This window comes from Pezoporus flaviventris, unplaced genomic scaffold (genome assembly GCF_033815535.1).
Source record: "Pezoporus flaviventris isolate CSIRO_AGI_PZ_B2104156 unplaced genomic scaffold, CSIRO_AGI_Pfla_v1 ptg000796l, whole genome shotgun sequence".
Lineage (NCBI taxonomy): Eukaryota > Metazoa > Chordata > Aves > Psittaciformes > Psittacidae > Pezoporus > Pezoporus flaviventris.
Genome location: NW_026893341.1, coordinates 1 through 17,717, shown reverse-complemented (window position 1 = coordinate 17,717; position 17,717 = coordinate 1). Strand labels below are relative to the sequence as shown.

The window sequence follows — 17,717 nt, the reverse complement described above, 5'->3', positions numbered from 1 at the left end:
CCATCCCTATGTGCCTGTGGTCCCCATTGTCCCTGTGTCCCCATGATCCCTATGTGCCTGTGGTCCCCATAGTCCCTGTGTCCCCATGATCCCTGTGTGCCTGTGGTCCCCATTGTCCCCGTGTCCCCATGATCCTATGCTCCCAACATCCTCTCATGCTGTCCCCATGTGCCCCTACCCCATGATCCTCACGTCCCCATAGCCCCTGTGATGTCCCCATAGCTCCTGTGTCCCCCTGATCCCTTTGTGTCCATGGTCCCCATGTCCCTGCATCATCCCCATGGCCCTGTATCCCCAAGTTCTCTTTGTCCCCACATGTCCCCTCCTCATGGTACCCGCTTCCCCATCGTGCCCTTCTCTGGGGTCCCGGTGTCCCTGTGATGTGCCCATGTCTGCAGAGTCCCTGTTCCCCAGTGTCCCCAATGTCCTGATGACCCCATAGGCCCTGTTCTCCCCTGTGCCCCTTTCCTGCAGTCCACATGGTCCCAATGTCCCCATGGTCCCATGTCCCCTGTGTTCTCATAGTCCCCATAGTCCCAGATCCCCCACAGATCCAAGGTCCCCATGTCCCGAATGTCACATGTTCCACTTGCCTGTGGTCCCTGGGTCTCCAAAGTCCTGATGACTCCCATGTCCCCATAGTCCCCAATGTCCCCATAGTCCCCAATGTCCCCATGGTCCCTAGTGTTCCTCCTATCCCTAATGCCTCCACAGTCCCCAATGTCCCCCTATACTCAATGTCCCCACAGTCCCCAATGTCCCCAATGTCCCCATGTCCCCAATGTCCCCACAGTCCCCAATGTCCCCCCAGTCCCCAATGTCCCCCTATACTCAATGTCCCCATAGTCCCCAATGTCCCCACAGTCCCCAATGTCCCCATAGTCCCCAATGTCCCCCTATACTCAATGTCCCCATAGTCCCCAATGTCCCCCTATACTCAATGTCCCCATAGTCCCCAATGTCCCCATAGTCCCCAATGTCCCCCTATACTCAATGTCCCCACAGTCCCCAATGTCCCCATAGTCCCCAATGTCCCCCTATACTCAATGTCCCCATAGTCCCCAATGTCCCCATAGTCCCCAATGTCCCCCCAGTCCCCAATGTCTCTGCAGCCCCCCCTGCTCCCCCCATCCCAAACGTCCCCACGGTGTCCCCGTGCCGGTGCCGGTGCCGGGGCTGTGGCGGTGCCAGCGCGGGGCTGAGGCGGTGGCGGGGCTGCTGCAGCAGAACGGAGCAGGACGGGAGCTGCGGGACCTCGACACGCGGGCACAGAGCTGCGGCCATGGGGGGACATGGGGGCACCATGGGGCACCGTGGGACATGGGGGCACTGTGGGACATGGGGGTATCATGGGGCACCGTGGGACATGGGGGCACTGTGGGACATGGGGGCACCATGGGGCACCGTGGGACATGGGGGCACTGTGGGACATGGGGGCACCATGGGGCACTGGGGGACATGGGGGCACCATGGGGCACCGTGGGACATGGGGGCACCATGGGGCACTGGGGGACATGGGAACACCATGGGGCACTGGGGGACATGGGGGCACTGTGGGACATGGGGGCACCATGGGGACAGAGGGACTGGGGGGCACTATGGGGACACTGTGGGACATGGGGGCACTGTGGGACATGGGGACTCCATGGGGGCACAGGGACTGGGGGGGCACTGTGGGACATGGGGACTGTGGGCTGCAGTAACATCAATGGGGTCTGCTTGGGGGGGCTGCAGTAACATCAATGGGGGCTGCAGTAACATCAATGGGGTCTGCTTGGGGGCCCTGCAGTAACATCAATGGGGTCTGCAGTAACATCAATGGGGGCTGCAGTAACATCAATAGGGGCTGCTTGGGGGGGCTGCAGTAACATCAATGGGGTCTGCTTGGGGGCCCTGCAGTAACATCAATGGGGTCTGCTTGGGGGCCCTGCAGTAACATCAATGGGGTCTGCAGTAACATCAATGGGGTCTGCTTTGGGGCCCTGCAGTAACATCAATGGGGTCTGCTTGGGGGGGGCTGCAGTAACATCAATGGGGTCTGCTTGGGGGGCTGCAGTAACATCAATGGGGTCTGCTTTGGGGCCCTGCAGTAACATCAATGGGGTCTGCTTGGGGGGGGCCCTGCAGTAACATCAATGGGGTCTGCAGTAACATCAATGGGGTCTGCTTGGGAGGGCTGCAGTAACATCAATGGGGTCTGCTTGTGGGGGTGCAGTAACATCAATGGGGTCTGCTTGGGGGGGTGCAGTAACATCAATGGGGTCTGCTTGGGGGCCCTGCAGTAACATCAATGGGGTCTGCTTGGGGGGGCTGCAGTAACATCAATGGGGTCTGCTTGGGGGGGCTGCAGTAACATCAATGGGGTCTGCTTGGGGGGGCCCTGCAGTAACATCAATGGGGTCTGCTTGGGGGGGTGCAGTAACATCAATGGGGTCTGCAGTAACATCAATGGGGTCTGCTTGGGGGGGTGCAGTAACATCAATGGGGTCTGCTTTGGGGCCCTGCAGTAACATCAATGGGGTCTGCTTGGGGGGGGGGGGGGGGCTGCAGTAACATCAATGGGGTCTGCAGTAACATCAATGGGGGCTGCTTAGGGGAGACCCCACAACAACAACTGCCCCCCCCCAATACCCAAGGCCCCCAGGGACCGCCCCCCAGCCCCATAGCACCCAATGCACCCCCGGAGCCCACAGGACCTTTATTGGCGCGGTGTGGGGCCGGGGCTCAGCCGGTTCCGCGGCGCTGCCGGAGCTCGGCCTGCACCCGCTGGCACAGGGCCCGGCGCAGGGGGGGCTCCAGGGGGCTCCGGGCGCAGACGCGCTGGGTGACGTCCTCTGCGCTGTCCCCCTGGGACACAGAGAGCCCCAGAGCACCCACTGAGCCCCAGAGCACCCAATGGGACCCACAGCACCCACTGAGCCCCAGAGCACCCAATGGGACCCACAGCACCCACTGAGACCCAGAGCACCCAATGGGACCCACAGCACCCACTGAGCCCCAGAGCACCCAATGGGACCCACAGCACCCACTGAGACCCAGAGCACCCAATGGGACCCACAGCACTCACTGAGACTCAGAGCACCCAATGGGACCCACAGCACCCACTGAGACCCAGAGCACCCAATGGGACCCACAGCACCCACTGAGACCCAGAGCACCCAATGGGACCCACAGCACCCACTGAGCCCCAGAGCACCCAATGGGACCCACAGCACCCACTGAGACCCAGAGCACCCAATGGGACCCACAGCACTCACTGAGACTCGGAGCACCCAATGGGACCCACAGCACTCACTGAGACCCACAGCACCCACTGAGCCCCAGAGCACCCAATGGGACCCACAGCACCCACTGAGCCCCAGAGCACCCAATGGGACCCACAGCACCCAATGTGACCCACAGCACTCACTTAGCCACAGAGCACCCAATGGGACCCACAGCACCCACTGAGCCCCAGAGCACCCAATGGGACCCACAGCACCCAATGGGACCCACAGCACCCAATGGGACCCACAGCACCCAACGGGACCCCATAGCACCCAGTGAGAACCAGAGCACCCAATGAGACCCACAGCACCCAATGGGACCCGTAGCACCCAATGAGCCCCACAGCACCCACTGAGACCCAGAGCACCCAATGGGACCCACAGCACCCACTGAGACCCAGAGCACCCAATGGGACCCACAGCACCCACTGAGCCCAGAGCACCCAATGGGACCCACAGCACCCACTGAGACCCAGAGCACCCAATTGGGACCCACAGCACTCACTGAGACTCGGAGCACCCAATGGGACCCACAGCACTCACTGAGACCCAGAGCACCCAATGGGACCCACAGCACCCAATGGGACCCACAGCACCCACTGAGCCCCAGAGCACCCAATGGGACCCACAGCACCCACTGAGCCCCAGAGCACCCAATGGGACCCACAGCACCCAATGTGACCCACAGCACTCACTTAGCCACAGAGCACCCAATGGGACCCACAGCACCCACTGAGCCCCAGAGCACCCAATGGGACCCACAGCACCCAATGGGACCCACAGCACCCAATGGGACCCACAGCACCCAACGGGACCCATAGCACCCAGTGAGAACCAGAGCACCCAATGAGACCCACAGCACCCAATGGGACCCGTAGCACCCAATGAGCCCCACAGCACCCACTGAGCCCCAGAGCACCCACTGGGACCCACAGCACCCACTGAGACCCACAGCACCCAATGAGACCCATAGAAACCCACAGTGTCCCATAGCACCCAATGAGACCCCCGGCACCCAATGAGACCCCCAGCACCCACTGAGCCCCACAGCACCCACAGCACCCCACAATACACACTGCCACTCATAACACCCACTGTGACCCACAGCAGCCACTAAACCCCACTGCACCCACTGTGACCCATAGCACCCATCCCAGGGCACCCAGCACCCATTGTGCCCCACACAGTCCCCCTGCCCCACAGACACCCCCACACTGGGTACCCCATTGCAGCACCCCCCCGATCCTACACCCCCTTGCACACAGCGGCCCCCCCCGCACCCATGGGTGCTCTGAGCTCCCCCGGGCCCCACCTGGTGCACGATGACGCTGGTGACGCTGCCGTCGTCCCCCTCGTACTCGAGGCAGAAAAGCCGCGGCCCGCGGGGGTCGGGGGGGGGCCCTGGGCTGGAGTCACCCCCGGGACCCCCTGCGGCACCCACGGCCTCAGCACCAACCCGGGGACGGGGGGGGGGGCACTGATCCCATGGGTGCCCCCATCCCCATCCCCCCATGGGTGCCCCCATGCCCCCAATTTGTGCATCCCCCATCGCCCCATGGGTTCCCCCCCAGCCCCATCCCCCATGGGTGCCCCTCCCATCCCCATCCCCCATGGGTGCCCCTATCACCACCATTGGTGCCCCCCCCATCCCCCCACTGGTGCCCCCCTATTCCCCATAGGTGCCCTCCATGGGTGCCCCCATCCCCCCCATTGGTGCCCCCCCCATGGGTGCTCCCATCCCCCCACTGGTGCCCCCTCATCCCCATCCCCCATCCCCCCATGGGTGCCCTCCATGAGTGCCCCCATCCCCCATTGGTGCCCCCCCATCCCCCAGGGGTACCCCCCATGGGTGCTCCCATCCCCTCCATTGGTGCCCCCCCCATGGGTGCTCTCATCCCCCCCATTGGTGGCCCCCCATCCCCCCATGGGTGCCCCCCCCCCCATTGGTGCCTCTCCCATCCCCATCCCTCCATGGGTGCCCCCATGCCCCCATTTGCACCTCCCCCCATCCCCCATGGGTGCCCTCCATGGGTGCCCCTATTCACACCATTGGTGCCCCCCCCCCATCCCCCATGGGTGCCCCCCCATCCCCATCCCCCATGGGTACCCCCCATGGGTGCCCCCATCCCCCCCATTGGTGCCCTCCCCATGGGTGCTCCCATCCCCCCATGGTGTCCCCCCATCCCCCCAGGTGCCCCTCTCCCCCATGGTGCCTCCCTCATCCCCATCCCCATCCCCCCTATTGGTGCCTCCCCCATCCCCCACGGGTGCCTCTCCCATCCCCATCCCCCATGGGTGCCCCCATGCCCCCCATTTGCGCCTCCCCCATCCCCCATGGGTGCCCCCCATTCCCACTGCCCCCCATGGGTGCCCCCATCCCCCCCATTGGTGCCCCCCCATCCCCATCCCCCATGGGTACCCCCCATGAGTGCTCCCATCCCCCCCCATTAGTGCCGCCCCCATCCCCCATGGGTGCCCCCAACCCCCATTAGTGCCCCCCCATCCCCCCATGGGTGCTCCCATCCCCCCATTAGTGCTCCCCCATCCCCCCATGAGTGCTCCCATCCCCCCCCATTAGTGCCCCCCCCATGTCCCCATGGGTGCCCCCATCCCCCCCATTAGTGCCCCCCCATCCCCCCATGGGTGCTCCCATCCCCCCCATTAGTGCCCCCCCATCCCCCCATGGGTGCTCCCATCCCCCCCATTAGTGCCCCCCCATCCCCCCATTGGTGCCCCCCCATCCCTTCATGGGTGCTCCCATCCCCCCTTGGTGCCCCCCCCATCCGCTCTCACCGCTCCGCCGGGGCCTGTACACGGGCTGGTCGGGCCGGCGGGGCCGGGGGGGGGTCACCGGGAGCCGGGCACGGCCCCGCGCCTGCCTCAGCGCCCTCTCGTACGCGTCCCTGTCGTGACCCACGCGATATCGCGACACCCGCCACGGAGTTGGGGGGCACCGGGACCGCGGGGGGGGGGGGGGTGCCGGTACCTGGCGAGCTGGTTGCGGCGGATGTGCCGCACGAAGCCGTGGCTCATGTCGAGCCGCCCCCCGGCCGGTAGCGCCAACCCGCGGCCGCCTCCATCGCCACCGGGACCGGGGCGGCGGGAGCGGGACGCGGCCCCTTTAAGAGCCCGCCCGGTACCGGGGCGCGGGCCCTTTAACAGCGACGGTGACGGGAAACGCGCATGCGCCGTGGTGCCGCCGCCGCGCCGCCCGGTGGGGCGGAAGCGCATGCGCAGTAGCACTGCCGCCGCCATGTCGAGCCGAGGGAAGCGGGAGCGGCGGGGCCCGGGCTCCGGTTCCGGCTCCGGTTCCGGTTCCTCCCGGAGCCGCCGGGACGCGGACGCGGAGCGGGGCCGGAGCCGGCGGGAGGCGGAGCGGGAGCGCGGCCGGCGGGAGGCGGCGGAACCGGGCCTCGACCTCCCCTCGGATCCCGCCCGGCCCAAGCGGGAAGCGGGGCCCGGTGCCAGCGGCCTAGCGCGGGGCAAGCGGGAGCGGGAGCCCGACGGAGACTCCGAGCCCGAGCCGGAGCCCACGGGTGCGGAGCGGGAGCGGGCCCGGGCCCCGCCGTCGCCGGTGGCGCTGCCGTCCCGTTAAGCCCCTTCCCTTCGTTCCCCGCAGTGCGCTATGGCCATATGGCCGCTTCGACCCCGAGGACCAGCGCAGCCGGCACTGCCCCTACCTGGACACCATCAATAAGTGAGCGGGGGGGGGGGGTTTGGGGTGCCCCCCCCTCCCGGTGTGTGCCCCCCTCCCCCCCCCGGTGTGTGCCCCCCCATTGAGCTCGTTCCCCCCCCCCCCCAGGAGCGTGCTGGACTTCGACTTCGAGAAGCTCTGCTCCATCTCCCTGTCCCACATCAATGTGTACGCGTGCCTCGTGTGCGGGAAGTACTTCCAGGGTGAGCGGGGCAGCGGGAGGGGGAAGCACGGGGAATGGGGGGGCAAGGGGGGGGCACCGGGAAGGGGAGAGCAGCGGTGATGGCGTGAGGATGGGGGGTGCTGGGGATGGGGGGGGTGGGACACCGGGCAAGGGGGCATGGGGATGGGAGGGTAGCAGGAGTGGGGGGGGCACAGGGAATGGGGGGGGGCATGGGGGACACCCATGGGGTGGGGGGTTCAGGGGGGCACCCATGGGCGGGGGTGCTTGGGGGGGAACAAAGCGCACACCCTATGGGGTGGGGGGCTCACAGGGGACACCCATGGGTGGGGGTGCTCAGGGGGGCACAGGGCACCCTCATGGACTGCGGTGTTCAGGGGGGAGCAAAGGGCACCCCCATGGGGTGGGGTGCTCGGGGGGGCACAGGGGACCCCCATGGGTGGAAGTGCTCTGGGGGGGGCACAGGGAACCCCCATGGGCTGGGGTGTTCAGGGGGGAGCAAAGGGGACCCCCATGGGGTGGGGGGGCACAGGGGACCCCTATAGGCTGGGGTGCTCAGGGGGGGCACAGGGGACCCCTATGGGCTGGGGTGCTCAAGGGGGGCACAGGGGACCCCTCATAGGGTAGGGGGGCACAGGGGACCCCTATGGGCTGGGGTATTCATGGGGGACCAAAGGGGACCCCCATGGGCTGGAGTGCTCAGGGGGGCACAGGGGACTCCTATGGGCTGGGGGGGCACAGGGGACCCCTATAGGCGGGTTACTTGGGTAGGGGCATAGGGGACCCCCATGGGCTGTGCTGCTGCCCACATGAGACATGGGGGACCCCCAAGCCCCAAGGAGCTGCCCAGGCCACACGTGGGGCACTGCAGGGACCCTCAGGGTGGGCAGATACTGGTGTTGTGTCCCCGTCCCCCCCCCTCCTCCATGTCCTGATGCCGGTTCCCCCCCCCTCTCCCCGGTGTCCCCGCAGGCCGGGGGCTGCGCTCTCACGCCTACATCCACAGCGTGCAGCTGAGCCACCACGTGTTCCTCAACCTGCACACGCTCAAGTTCTACTGCCTGCCCGACAACTACGAGATCCTGGACTCCTCGCTGGAGGACATCACGGTGCCAGGGCCTGGGGGGGGCACAGCGGGGCTCAGCGCCGTATCCCCTCCGGTCCTGACGCCCGCTTCCCCCGCAGTACGTGCTCAAGCCCACCTTCACCGCCCAGCACATCGCCAGCCTGGACAAGCAGGCCAAGCTCTCCCGCGCCTACGATGGCACCACGTACCTGCCGGGCATCGTGGGGCTCAACAACATCAAGGCCAATGACTACGCCAACGCTGTCCTGCAGGTGAGACACACACACACACCCCCCCCAAAACTGCCCCCAGGACCTGCTGTGGGGCTGGTCGATCCATCCTGGCTCCTCTGTGGGGCTGGTCGATCCATCCTGGCTCCTCTGTGGGGCTGGTCGATCCATCCTGGCTCCTCTGTGGGGCTGGTCGATCCATCCTGGCTCCTCTGTGGGGCTGGTCGATCCATCCTGGCTCCTCTGTGGGGCTGGTCGATCCATCCTGGCTCCTCTGTGGGGCTGGTCGATCCATCCTGGCTCCTCTGTGGGGCTGGTCGATCCATCCTGGCTCCTTTGTGGGGCTGGTCGATCCATCCTGGCTCCTCTGTGGGGCTGGTCGATCCATCCCGGCTCCTCTGTGGGGTTGGTGGCTCCATCCTGATCCCTCTATGGGGTTGGTGGCTCCATCCCTATTTCTCTATGGGGTTGGTGCCTCCATCTCAGCTCCTCTATGGGGTTGGTGGCTCCATCCCTATTTCTCTCGGGGGTTGGTGGCTCCATCCTGGCTCCTCTCTGGGGTTGATGGCTCCATCCCAGCTCCTCTCCGGGGTTGCTGGCTCCATCCCCATTTCTCTCCGGGGTTGCTGGCTCCATCCCAGCTCCTCTCCGGGGTTGCTGGCTCCATCCCAGCTCCTCTCCGGGGTTGCTGGCTCCATCCCTCCTCTCCCCTAGGCGTTATCCAACGTGCCGCCGCTGCGGAACTACTTCCTGGAGGAGGAGAACTACCGAGCATCCAGCGCCCGCCCGGGGACATCATGTTCCTGCTGGTGCAGCGCTTCGGGGAGCTCATGCGGAAGCTCTGGAACCCCCGGAACTTCAAGGCCCACGTCTCGCCCCACGAGATGCTGCAGGCCGTGGTGCTGTGCAGCAAGAAGAGCTTCCAGATCACCAAGCAGGGTGGGGTGGAGTTGGGGACCCTGGGATGGGGATGAGGATGTTGGGATGGGGGCATCAGAATGGGGCTGGGGGCGTTGGGTTGGGGATGTTGGGATGGGGTTGGGGATGTTGGGCTGGGGACATTGGGATGGGGATGAGGATGTTGGGATGGGGGCATCAGAATGGGGTTGGGGGCATTGGGTTGGGGATTTCGAAATGGGGTTGGGGATGTTGGGCTGGGGACTTTGGGATGGTATTGAGGATCCTGGGATGGGGATGAGGGTGCTGGGATGGGGGCATTGGGGTGGTGTTGGGGACACTGGGAGGGGTTGAGGATGTTGGGATGGGGGCATCAGAATGGGGCTGGGGATGTTGGGTTGGGGATGTTAGGATGGGGACATTGGGTTGGGGTTGAGGATCCTGGCATGGGGTTGGGGGCATTGATTTGAGGATGTTGAGATGGAGCTGGGGACACTGGGATGGGGATGAGGATGTTGGGATGGGGGCATCAGAATGGGGTCGGGGGCGTTGGACTGGGGCTGGGGACATGGGGCACTGGGGTGGGGTTGGGGTGCTGGGCTGTGGACCCTGATCCCCCGGTGGCGCAGGGGATGGGGTGGATTTCCTGTCCTGGTTCCTGAACGCACTGCACTCGGCGCTGGGCGGCACCAAGAGGAAGAAGAAAAGTGAGTGGAGAGCAATGGGGTCCCTTGGGCCCCCCCGTGACCCCCGTGTCCCCCCCCGTGTCCCCTTCATGTCCCCACATCCCCCCGTGTCCCCCCCCGTGTCCCCTTCATGTCCCCACATCCCCCCGTGTCCCCGCAGCCATCGTCACCGACGTGTTCCAGGGCTCCATGCGCATCTTCACCAAGAAGCTGCCTCACCCGGACCTGGTGAGGCCATGGGGGGCTCTGGGGGGGGCTGACCCCACGCCGGGTGCTCTCCAAGGGTGGGTGCTGACCCCACGGCGGGTGCTGACCCCACGGCGGGTGCTGACCCCACGATGGGTGCTCTCCCATGGCGGGTGCTGACCCTGTGGTGGGTGCTCTCCTGTGCTGGGTGCTGACCCCACAGTGGGTGCTGACCCCACGATGGGTGCTGACCCCACGATGGGTGCTCTCCCGTGGTGGGTGCTGACCCCATGGTGGGTGCTCTCCTGTGCTGGGTGCTGACCCCACAGTGGGTGCTCTCCCATGGCGGGTGCTGACCCCACGGTGGGTGCTCTCCCATGGTGGGTGCTGACCCCACACCGGGTGCTGACCCTGTGATGGGTGCTCTCCTATGCTGGGTGCTGACCCCACGCTGGGTGCTCTCCCACGGCGGGTGCTGACCCCACGATGGGTGCTCTCCCAGTGGTGGGTGCTGACCCCACAGTGGGTGCTCTCCAATGGTGGGTGCTGACCCCGTGGTGGGTGCTCTCCCACACTGGGTGCTGACCCCATGATGGGTGCTCACCCCTTGGTGGGTGCTGACCCCACGGCGGGTGCTGACCCCGTGGTGGGTGCTCTCCCACGGCGGGTGCTGACCCCACGGCGGGTGCTGACCCCGCAGCCGGCCGAGGAGAAGGCGGCGCTGCTGCACAAGGCCGAGTACCAGGAGCTGATGGTGGAGTCCACGTTCATGTACCTGACCCTGGACCTGCCCACGGCGCCGCTCTACAAGGACGAGAAGGAGCAGCTCATCATCCCCCAGGTGCCCCTCTTCAGCATCCTGGCCAAGTTCAACGGCGCCACCGAGAAGGAGTACAAGACCTACAAGGAGAACTTCCTGAAGCGCTTCCAGCTCACGCGCCTGCCCCCGTACCTCATCTTCTGCATCAAGCGCTTCACCAAGAACAACTTCTTCGTGGAGAAGAACCCCACCATCGTCAACTTCCCCATCACGTGAGGCCGGGGGCTTGGCAGCGGCCTAAAGGGGGGCTTGGGAGGGGCTGAAGTGGGGTTGGGAGAGTCTGAAGGGGGTTTGGGAGCATCTAAATGGGTTTGGGAGCATCTCAGGGGGGTTTGGAACATCTAAAGGGGGCTTGGGAACATCTAAAAGGGTTTGGGAGTGTCTGAATGGGATTTGGGAGCGTCTGAAGGGGGTTTGGGAGCATCTAAAGGGGGCTTGGGAGCATCTAAATGGGTTTGGGAGCATCTAAAGGGGGCTTGGGAACATCTAAAAGGGTTTGGGAGTGTCTGAATGGGATTTGGGAGCGTCTGAAGGGGGTTTGGGAGCATCTAAAGGGGGCTTGGGAGTGGCTAAGTGGGGTTGGGAGCATCTCAAGGGGGTGGGAGCAGCTAAAGGGGCTTGGGAGCATCTAAAGTGTGCAGTGGGTGCTGTGTGGGTGCTCTGGGTGCTGTGGGTGTGCTATGGGCACTGTGCGGGTGCTCTGGGTGCTGTGTGCGCACTATGGGTGCTGTGTGGGTGCTGTGCGGGGTGCTCTGGGTGCTGTGTGCGCACTATGGGTGCTATGTGGGTGCTCTGGGTGCTGTGTGCGCTATGGGTGCTGTGTGCGCACTGTGGGTGCTGTGCGAGTGCTCTGGGTGCTGTGCGGGTGCTCTGGGTGCTGTGCGGGTGCTATGGGCGCTGTGCGGGTGCTCTGGGCGCTAAGCGAGTCCTCTGGGTGCTGTGTGCACTATGGGTGCTGTGCGGGTGCTCTGGGCGCTGTGCGGGTGCTCTGGGCGCTGTGCGGGTGCTCTGGGTGCTGTGTGTGTTGTGGGTGCTCTGGGTGCTGTGCGGGTGCTCTGGGTGCTGTGGCGGGCGCTCTGGGTGCTGTGCGGGCGCTCTGGGTGCTGTGTGTGTTGTGGATGCTCTGGGTGCTGTGTGGGTGCTCTGGGTGCTGTGTGGGTGCTGTGCGGGTGCTGTGTGTGCTGTGTGTGCTCTGGGTGCTGTGTGTGTTGTGGATGCTCTGGGTGCTGTGTGGGTGCTCTGGGTGCTGTGTGGGTGCTGTGCGGGTGCTGTGTGTGCTGTGTGTGCTCTGGGTGCTGTGTGTGTTGTGGATGCTCTGGGTGCTGTGTGGGTGCTCTGGGTGCTGTGGGTGCTCTGGGTGCTGTGTGTGTTGTGGGTGCTCTGGGTGCTCTGGGTGCTGTGCGGTGCTCTGGGTGCTGTGTGTGTTGTGGGTGCTCTGGGTGCTGTGGGTGCTCTGGGTGCTGTGTGTGTTGTGGGTGCTGTGGGTGCTCTGGGTGCTGTGTGGGTGCTGTGTGGGTGCTGTATGGGTGCTGTGTGGGTGCTGTGCGGGTGCTCTGGGTGCCTCTGGGCGCCGCGGGCACTGACGGGGCGCGGGGGCAGGAACGTGGACCTGCGCGAGTACCTGTCGGAGGAGGTGCAGTCCGCGCACCCCAACACCACCTACGACCTGGTCGCCAACATCGTGCACGACGGGAAGCCCACGGAGGGCTCCTACCGCATCCACGTCCTGCACCACGTCAGTGCCCACCGGGGGGGGGGACCCGGGGCACTGCCCCCTAGCACCCACTGACCCCCCCTTTGTGCCCCCCCCCCAATGCAGGGCACCGGGAAGTGGTACGAGCTGCAGGACCTGCAGGTCACCGACATCCTGCCCCAGATGATCACGCTCTCGGAGGCCTACATCCAGGTGGGACCATTATGGGGTGGGGGGGTCCTGGGGGGCCGTGTCGCCCCCTGACTGACCCCTCGTCCCCACCTGATCCCCCTCTGCTCTGCTGCAGATCTGGAAGCGGCGTGAAGAGGATGAGACCAACCAACAGGGAGCCTGAGCCCCCATGGACACCCAGAGGAAGACCACCTGGGGACACCCAGGACCCCCCCTTGGGGTCATCCAGAGGAAGACCCCCTTGGGGATACCCAGAACCCCCCTGGGGACACCCAGAACCCCCCCTTGGGGTCATCCAGAACCCCCTTGGGGACTCCCCCCCCCATTAAATGCCTCCCCCTGTATTTTTGTAACCAGTTTCCATCTTCTCTTCATTGGGGTTGCCTGGGGGGGTTGGGGGGTGGTTGTGGTTTATGCGGTTTGTGGGAGGTGCCCTCGCCCCCGTTGTCACCCCAAAGACCCACACGTGGGGGCCACCGAGGCCGGGCGATGCGGAAGCTTTATTGCGGTGCCGGGGGGGGGCTCCGGGTGTCCCCTAGAGCCAGACGTGCTCCTGGCAGTGCTGCAGGGCCTGTGGGGAGCAGGGGGTGATGGGGGCACAGAACCCCCCCCACTCCCTCCCCTCCCCGTCCCTTTCCCCCCCCCCTCACCTGGCAGCGCTGCGCGGCCGTGGGGCTGGAGCACCAATAAGTGGGGCCCAGGACACAGGGACCCGGCTTCGGGGGCAGCTCCAGGAGGGGGGGGACCGGGACCAGGTCCTGCTGGAGGTGGAGGTGGGGGGGGACGGGACGGGGACCGGGCACGGGGGTCAGGCCCGTCCCCATGGGTGCATCCCCCCCCCCATCGGGGTGTCCCCGCGCTCCGCGCGCGCGTTCCCGCGCTCACCGCGTCAGTTCCCGCCTCGGGGGCGCGCGTTTCCCGCGGCGTTGGCGCCTCCTGGCGGCAGCCGAGCAGCGCGCGGCAGAGCAGCGCGGGCCCCAGGCGCGCGAGGGCGCGCTCCAGCGCGAGGGCTGCGTAGCGCTGCGCCAGGCACTGGCACGCGCCCGCCGCCGCCAGCGGGAGCGCGCGGCACAGCGCGGACACGGCCTCGGCCACGCGCTCCCGCGGCACCGCCGCCTCCAGGCGCGCCACCAGCGAGCGGCAGAGCCAGCACCGAGGCACCGGCAGCGACCCCTGACGGAGCACCCGCGCCCACCCGTCAGCACCCACACACCCGCACCCACACCCCAGCACCCACACACCCGCACCTACCCACCTCCACCCACCCATCAGCACCCACACACCCGCACCCACCCGTCAGCACCCACACACCCCGCACCTACCCACCTCCACCCACCCATCAACACCCACACCCCAGCACCCACCCGTCAGCACCCACCCGTCAGCACCCATCCACCTGCACCCACCCGTCAGCACCCACATACCCACACTCACACAACCGCACCCACACACCTGCACCCACCCACCTGCACCCACCCATCGGCACCCACCCACCTGCACCCACCGGTACCCACACACCCACTCCCACCCGCACCCATCAGCACCCACCGGCACCCCCGTGACACCCCCGGTACCTGCGGGCGGTTCTGCAGCGCCCCCAGCAGGGGCCAGGGCCGGCCCCCCCCCGCCGGCCCCGGGCACAGCTCCAGGCGGGCGCACACGGGCCGAGGGCTTCTGGTGGGGGGGGCAGAGAGTGAGCCCCCCGCACCCCGAGGTGCCCCCATTGCCCCGCAGCACCCATGGGTGGCACTCACGAGGCGCCCTCGATGTCGGTGAGGAGCAGGCTCCAGTACTGGTGCACCAGCTCCTGGCACGGCGGCACCATGGCGGGTACCGGCAGCGCCGCGCACTCGTGCCACAGGAACCCCTCCACCGCAGCCTGTGCCACGACACCGGAGCGTCACCGCCATGGGCACCGCCATGGGCGCCATGGTACCACCATGAGCACCGTGACACCACTGTGGCCACCGCTGGCACCGTGACACCGCCATGGGCACCATGACACCACCATGGGCACCATGACACTGCCATGGGCACCATGACACCACTATGGCCACCGCTGGCACCGTGACACCGCCATGGGCACCATGACACCACCATGGGAACCATGACACCACTATGGCCACCGCTATGGGCACCATGACACCACCATGGGCACCATGACACCACTATGGCCACCACTATGGGCACCGTGACACCGCCATGGGCACCATCATGGGCACCGTGGCACCACCATGGGCACTGCTGTGGGCACCATCACACCACCACGGGCACCATGGCACTGCCATGGGCACTGTGACGCTACCATGGACAACACCATGGGCACCGTGACACCACCATGGGCACCATGGCACCACCAGGGCACCATGGCACTGCCATGGGCATTGTGACGCTACCATGGGCACCACTATGAGCACCGCGACACCACCATGGGCACCACCATGGGCACTGCGACACCACCATGGGGACCCCTATGGGCACTGCCATGGGCACTGCCATGGGCACTGTGGCACCACTATGGACACCACCATGGGCACCATGGCACCGCCATGGGCACTGTTGGCAACCTTATGGCCCCCCCCCCGTGTCCCCATGGGCACCTTGGTGACTCGTTGGCCATGCGGATGAGGAGGGCGATGACCTGCTGGCAGCTGGCACACATGTCCTGTGGGGAGAGCGGGGTGGCGGCGCGTGGGGCGGGGGACATGGAATGGGGATGGGGGGTGTGGGGATGGGGACGTGGGACATGGGGACATGGAGTTGGGACAGGGGGATATGGAGTTAGGATGTGGGGACATGGAGAGGGGACATGGAGATATGGGATATGGGACATGGGGTATGGGGGCATGGGATACGGGACACAGGGATATGGGACATGGAGATATGGGGTATGTGGGGACAGAATGGTGTGTGGGGCCATGCTTGGGGACATGGGGCAGGGGCTGTGGGGACACAGGGGGTCATGGGGATGATGGGTTCATGGGGACCTGGGAATCTGTGGGGACACAGGTGCTGTGCTAGGTGCTGTGGGTGCTGTTTGGGTGCTGTGGATGCTGTTGGATGCTATTTGGGTGCTGTGGGTGCTATTTTGGGTGCTGTGGGTGCTGTTTGGGTGCTGTGGGTGCTGTTTGGGTGCTGTTTGGGTGCTGTTTGGGTGCTATTTGGGTGCTGTGGGTGCTATTTGGGTGCTGTGGGTGCTGTTTGGGTGCTGTGGATGCTGTTTGGGTGCTGTGGGTGCTGTTTGGGTGCTGTGGGTGCTCCTGGTTCTCACCGTGCCGGGGGGGTCCCAGTCGTGGCAGCTCAGCTCCGTGTCCCCGGTCTGGCACGGGTTGGGGGGGCACCCCATAGACCACCCCAAACCCTGCGGCCACCGTCAGACCCACACCGGGACCCCCAGCACCCCCAACACCCTCCGAACACCCCCAATCCTCCCAACACCCCCAATGCCCCCCAGCACCCCCAATACCCCCAACACCTCCCAACACCTCCAATGCCCCCCCACACTCCCAACACCCCCAGAACCCCCAACACCCCCAACATCTCCCAACACCCCCAACACCTCCCAACACCCCCAATACCCCCCAACACCCCCAATGCCCCCAACACCCCCAACACCCCCAGCACCCCCAACACCTCCCCAGCCCAAGACCCCAAACGGGACCCAGACTCCGGCCCCCCATATCCAACCCCCCCCCCCCCCACCTGCGGCTGCGCAGAGCAGCGCCAGCAGCGCCGGTGGCCGGGGCTCGCCCCATGGCCGTGCCCGAGCCGGGAACCGCCGCCTCTTATAGGGATGGGGGCAGCGGGGGGGCAGGGGGCGGGATAGGATAGGGGGATGGGGGGTAGAGATAGGATAGGGGGGTGTGGAGGTATGGGGACAGGGGGATAGGGGGATAGGGGGATAGGGGGATGTGGGGACATGGGGATGTGGGATATGGGGATAGGGGGGATACGGGGATAGGGGGATGTGGGGATAGGGGGGATGTGGGGATAGGGGGATATGGGGATAGGGGGGATGTGGGATAGGGGGATGTGGGGATAGGGGGATATGGGGATAGGGGGATATGGGGATAGGGGGATAGGGGGGATATGGGGATAGGGGGGATGTGGGGATAGGGGGGATATGGGGATAGGGGATAGGGGGGATATGGGGATAGGGGGATGTGGGGATAGGGGGGATGTGGGGATAGGGGGGATGTGGGGATGGGGGGATGGGGGGATATGGGGATAGGGGGATATGGGGATAGGGGGATGTGGGGATGTAGGGATAAGGGGATAGGGGAGATATGGGACATGGGGATAGAGGGATATGGGGATAGGGGGGATGTGAGGATGTGGGAATAGGGCGGATATGGGATAGGAGGATAGGGGGGTATGGGGGTATGGGGATAGGGGGATAGAGGGATGCGGGCATATGGGGATAAGGGACATGAGGATAGGGGGATATGAGGGTATGGGAATAGGGAGATACAGGACATGGGGATAGAGGGATATGGGGATAGGGGGGATGTGGGGATATGGGACATGGGGTTGGGGATATGCGGATAGGGGCATAGGCGGATATAGGTTATGGGGACATGGGGATATGGGAATAGGGGGGCATGAAGGTATGGGGCTACGGGCTATGGGGCTATTGGGCTATGGAGCTATGGGGCTACAGGGCTACGGGGCTATGGGGCTATAGGCTATGGGGCTATGGGGCTATGGGGCTATGGGGCTACAGGGCTATGGGGCTATGGGGCTACAGGGCTATGGGGTTTATGGGGCCTACAGGGCTATGGAGCTATGGGGCCTATGGGTCTATGA

General features: G+C 65.7%; 3 protein-coding genes across 3 annotated transcripts; 1 reads left to right on the top strand and 2 right to left on the bottom strand.

The window, feature by feature from the left end:
* Positions 1-2,697: 2,697 nt before the first annotated feature.
* Positions 2,698-6,392, bottom strand: CUNH2orf68 (chromosome unknown C2orf68 homolog). The gene is given in 5 exon segments (XM_061444312.1): positions 2,698-2,847; positions 4,579-4,694; positions 6,060-6,169; positions 6,253-6,307; positions 6,310-6,392. Coding segments are annotated over 5 exon segments (441 nt in total). The 5' UTR covers positions 6,347-6,392; the 3' UTR covers positions 2,698-2,724.
* Positions 6,393-6,449: 57 nt separating this feature from the next.
* Positions 6,450-13,134, top strand: USP39 (ubiquitin specific peptidase 39). Its single transcript, XM_061444315.1, is given in 14 exon segments — positions 6,450-6,480; positions 6,538-6,802; positions 6,886-6,963; positions 7,069-7,163; positions 8,114-8,250; positions 8,327-8,479; positions 9,152-9,206; positions 9,209-9,376; positions 9,964-10,041; positions 10,181-10,248; positions 10,907-11,238; positions 12,626-12,761; positions 12,846-12,932; positions 13,027-13,134. Coding segments are annotated over 14 exon segments (1,731 nt in total). The 3' UTR covers positions 13,075-13,134.
* Positions 13,135-13,395: 261 nt separating this feature from the next.
* Positions 13,396-16,649, bottom strand: SFTPB (surfactant protein B). Its single transcript, XM_061444314.1, has 8 exons — positions 16,614-16,649; positions 16,183-16,272; positions 15,457-15,576; positions 14,666-14,790; positions 14,486-14,585; positions 13,797-14,084; positions 13,562-13,669; positions 13,396-13,482 (listed from the first exon to the last, which is right to left on the bottom strand). Exons 2-8 carry the CDS (start codon positions 16,255-16,257, stop codon positions 13,447-13,449), a joined length of 852 nt encoding a protein of 283 aa, XP_061300298.1. The 5' UTR covers positions 16,258-16,272; positions 16,614-16,649; the 3' UTR covers positions 13,396-13,446.
* Between the last annotated feature and the right edge of the window lie 1,068 nt (positions 16,650-17,717).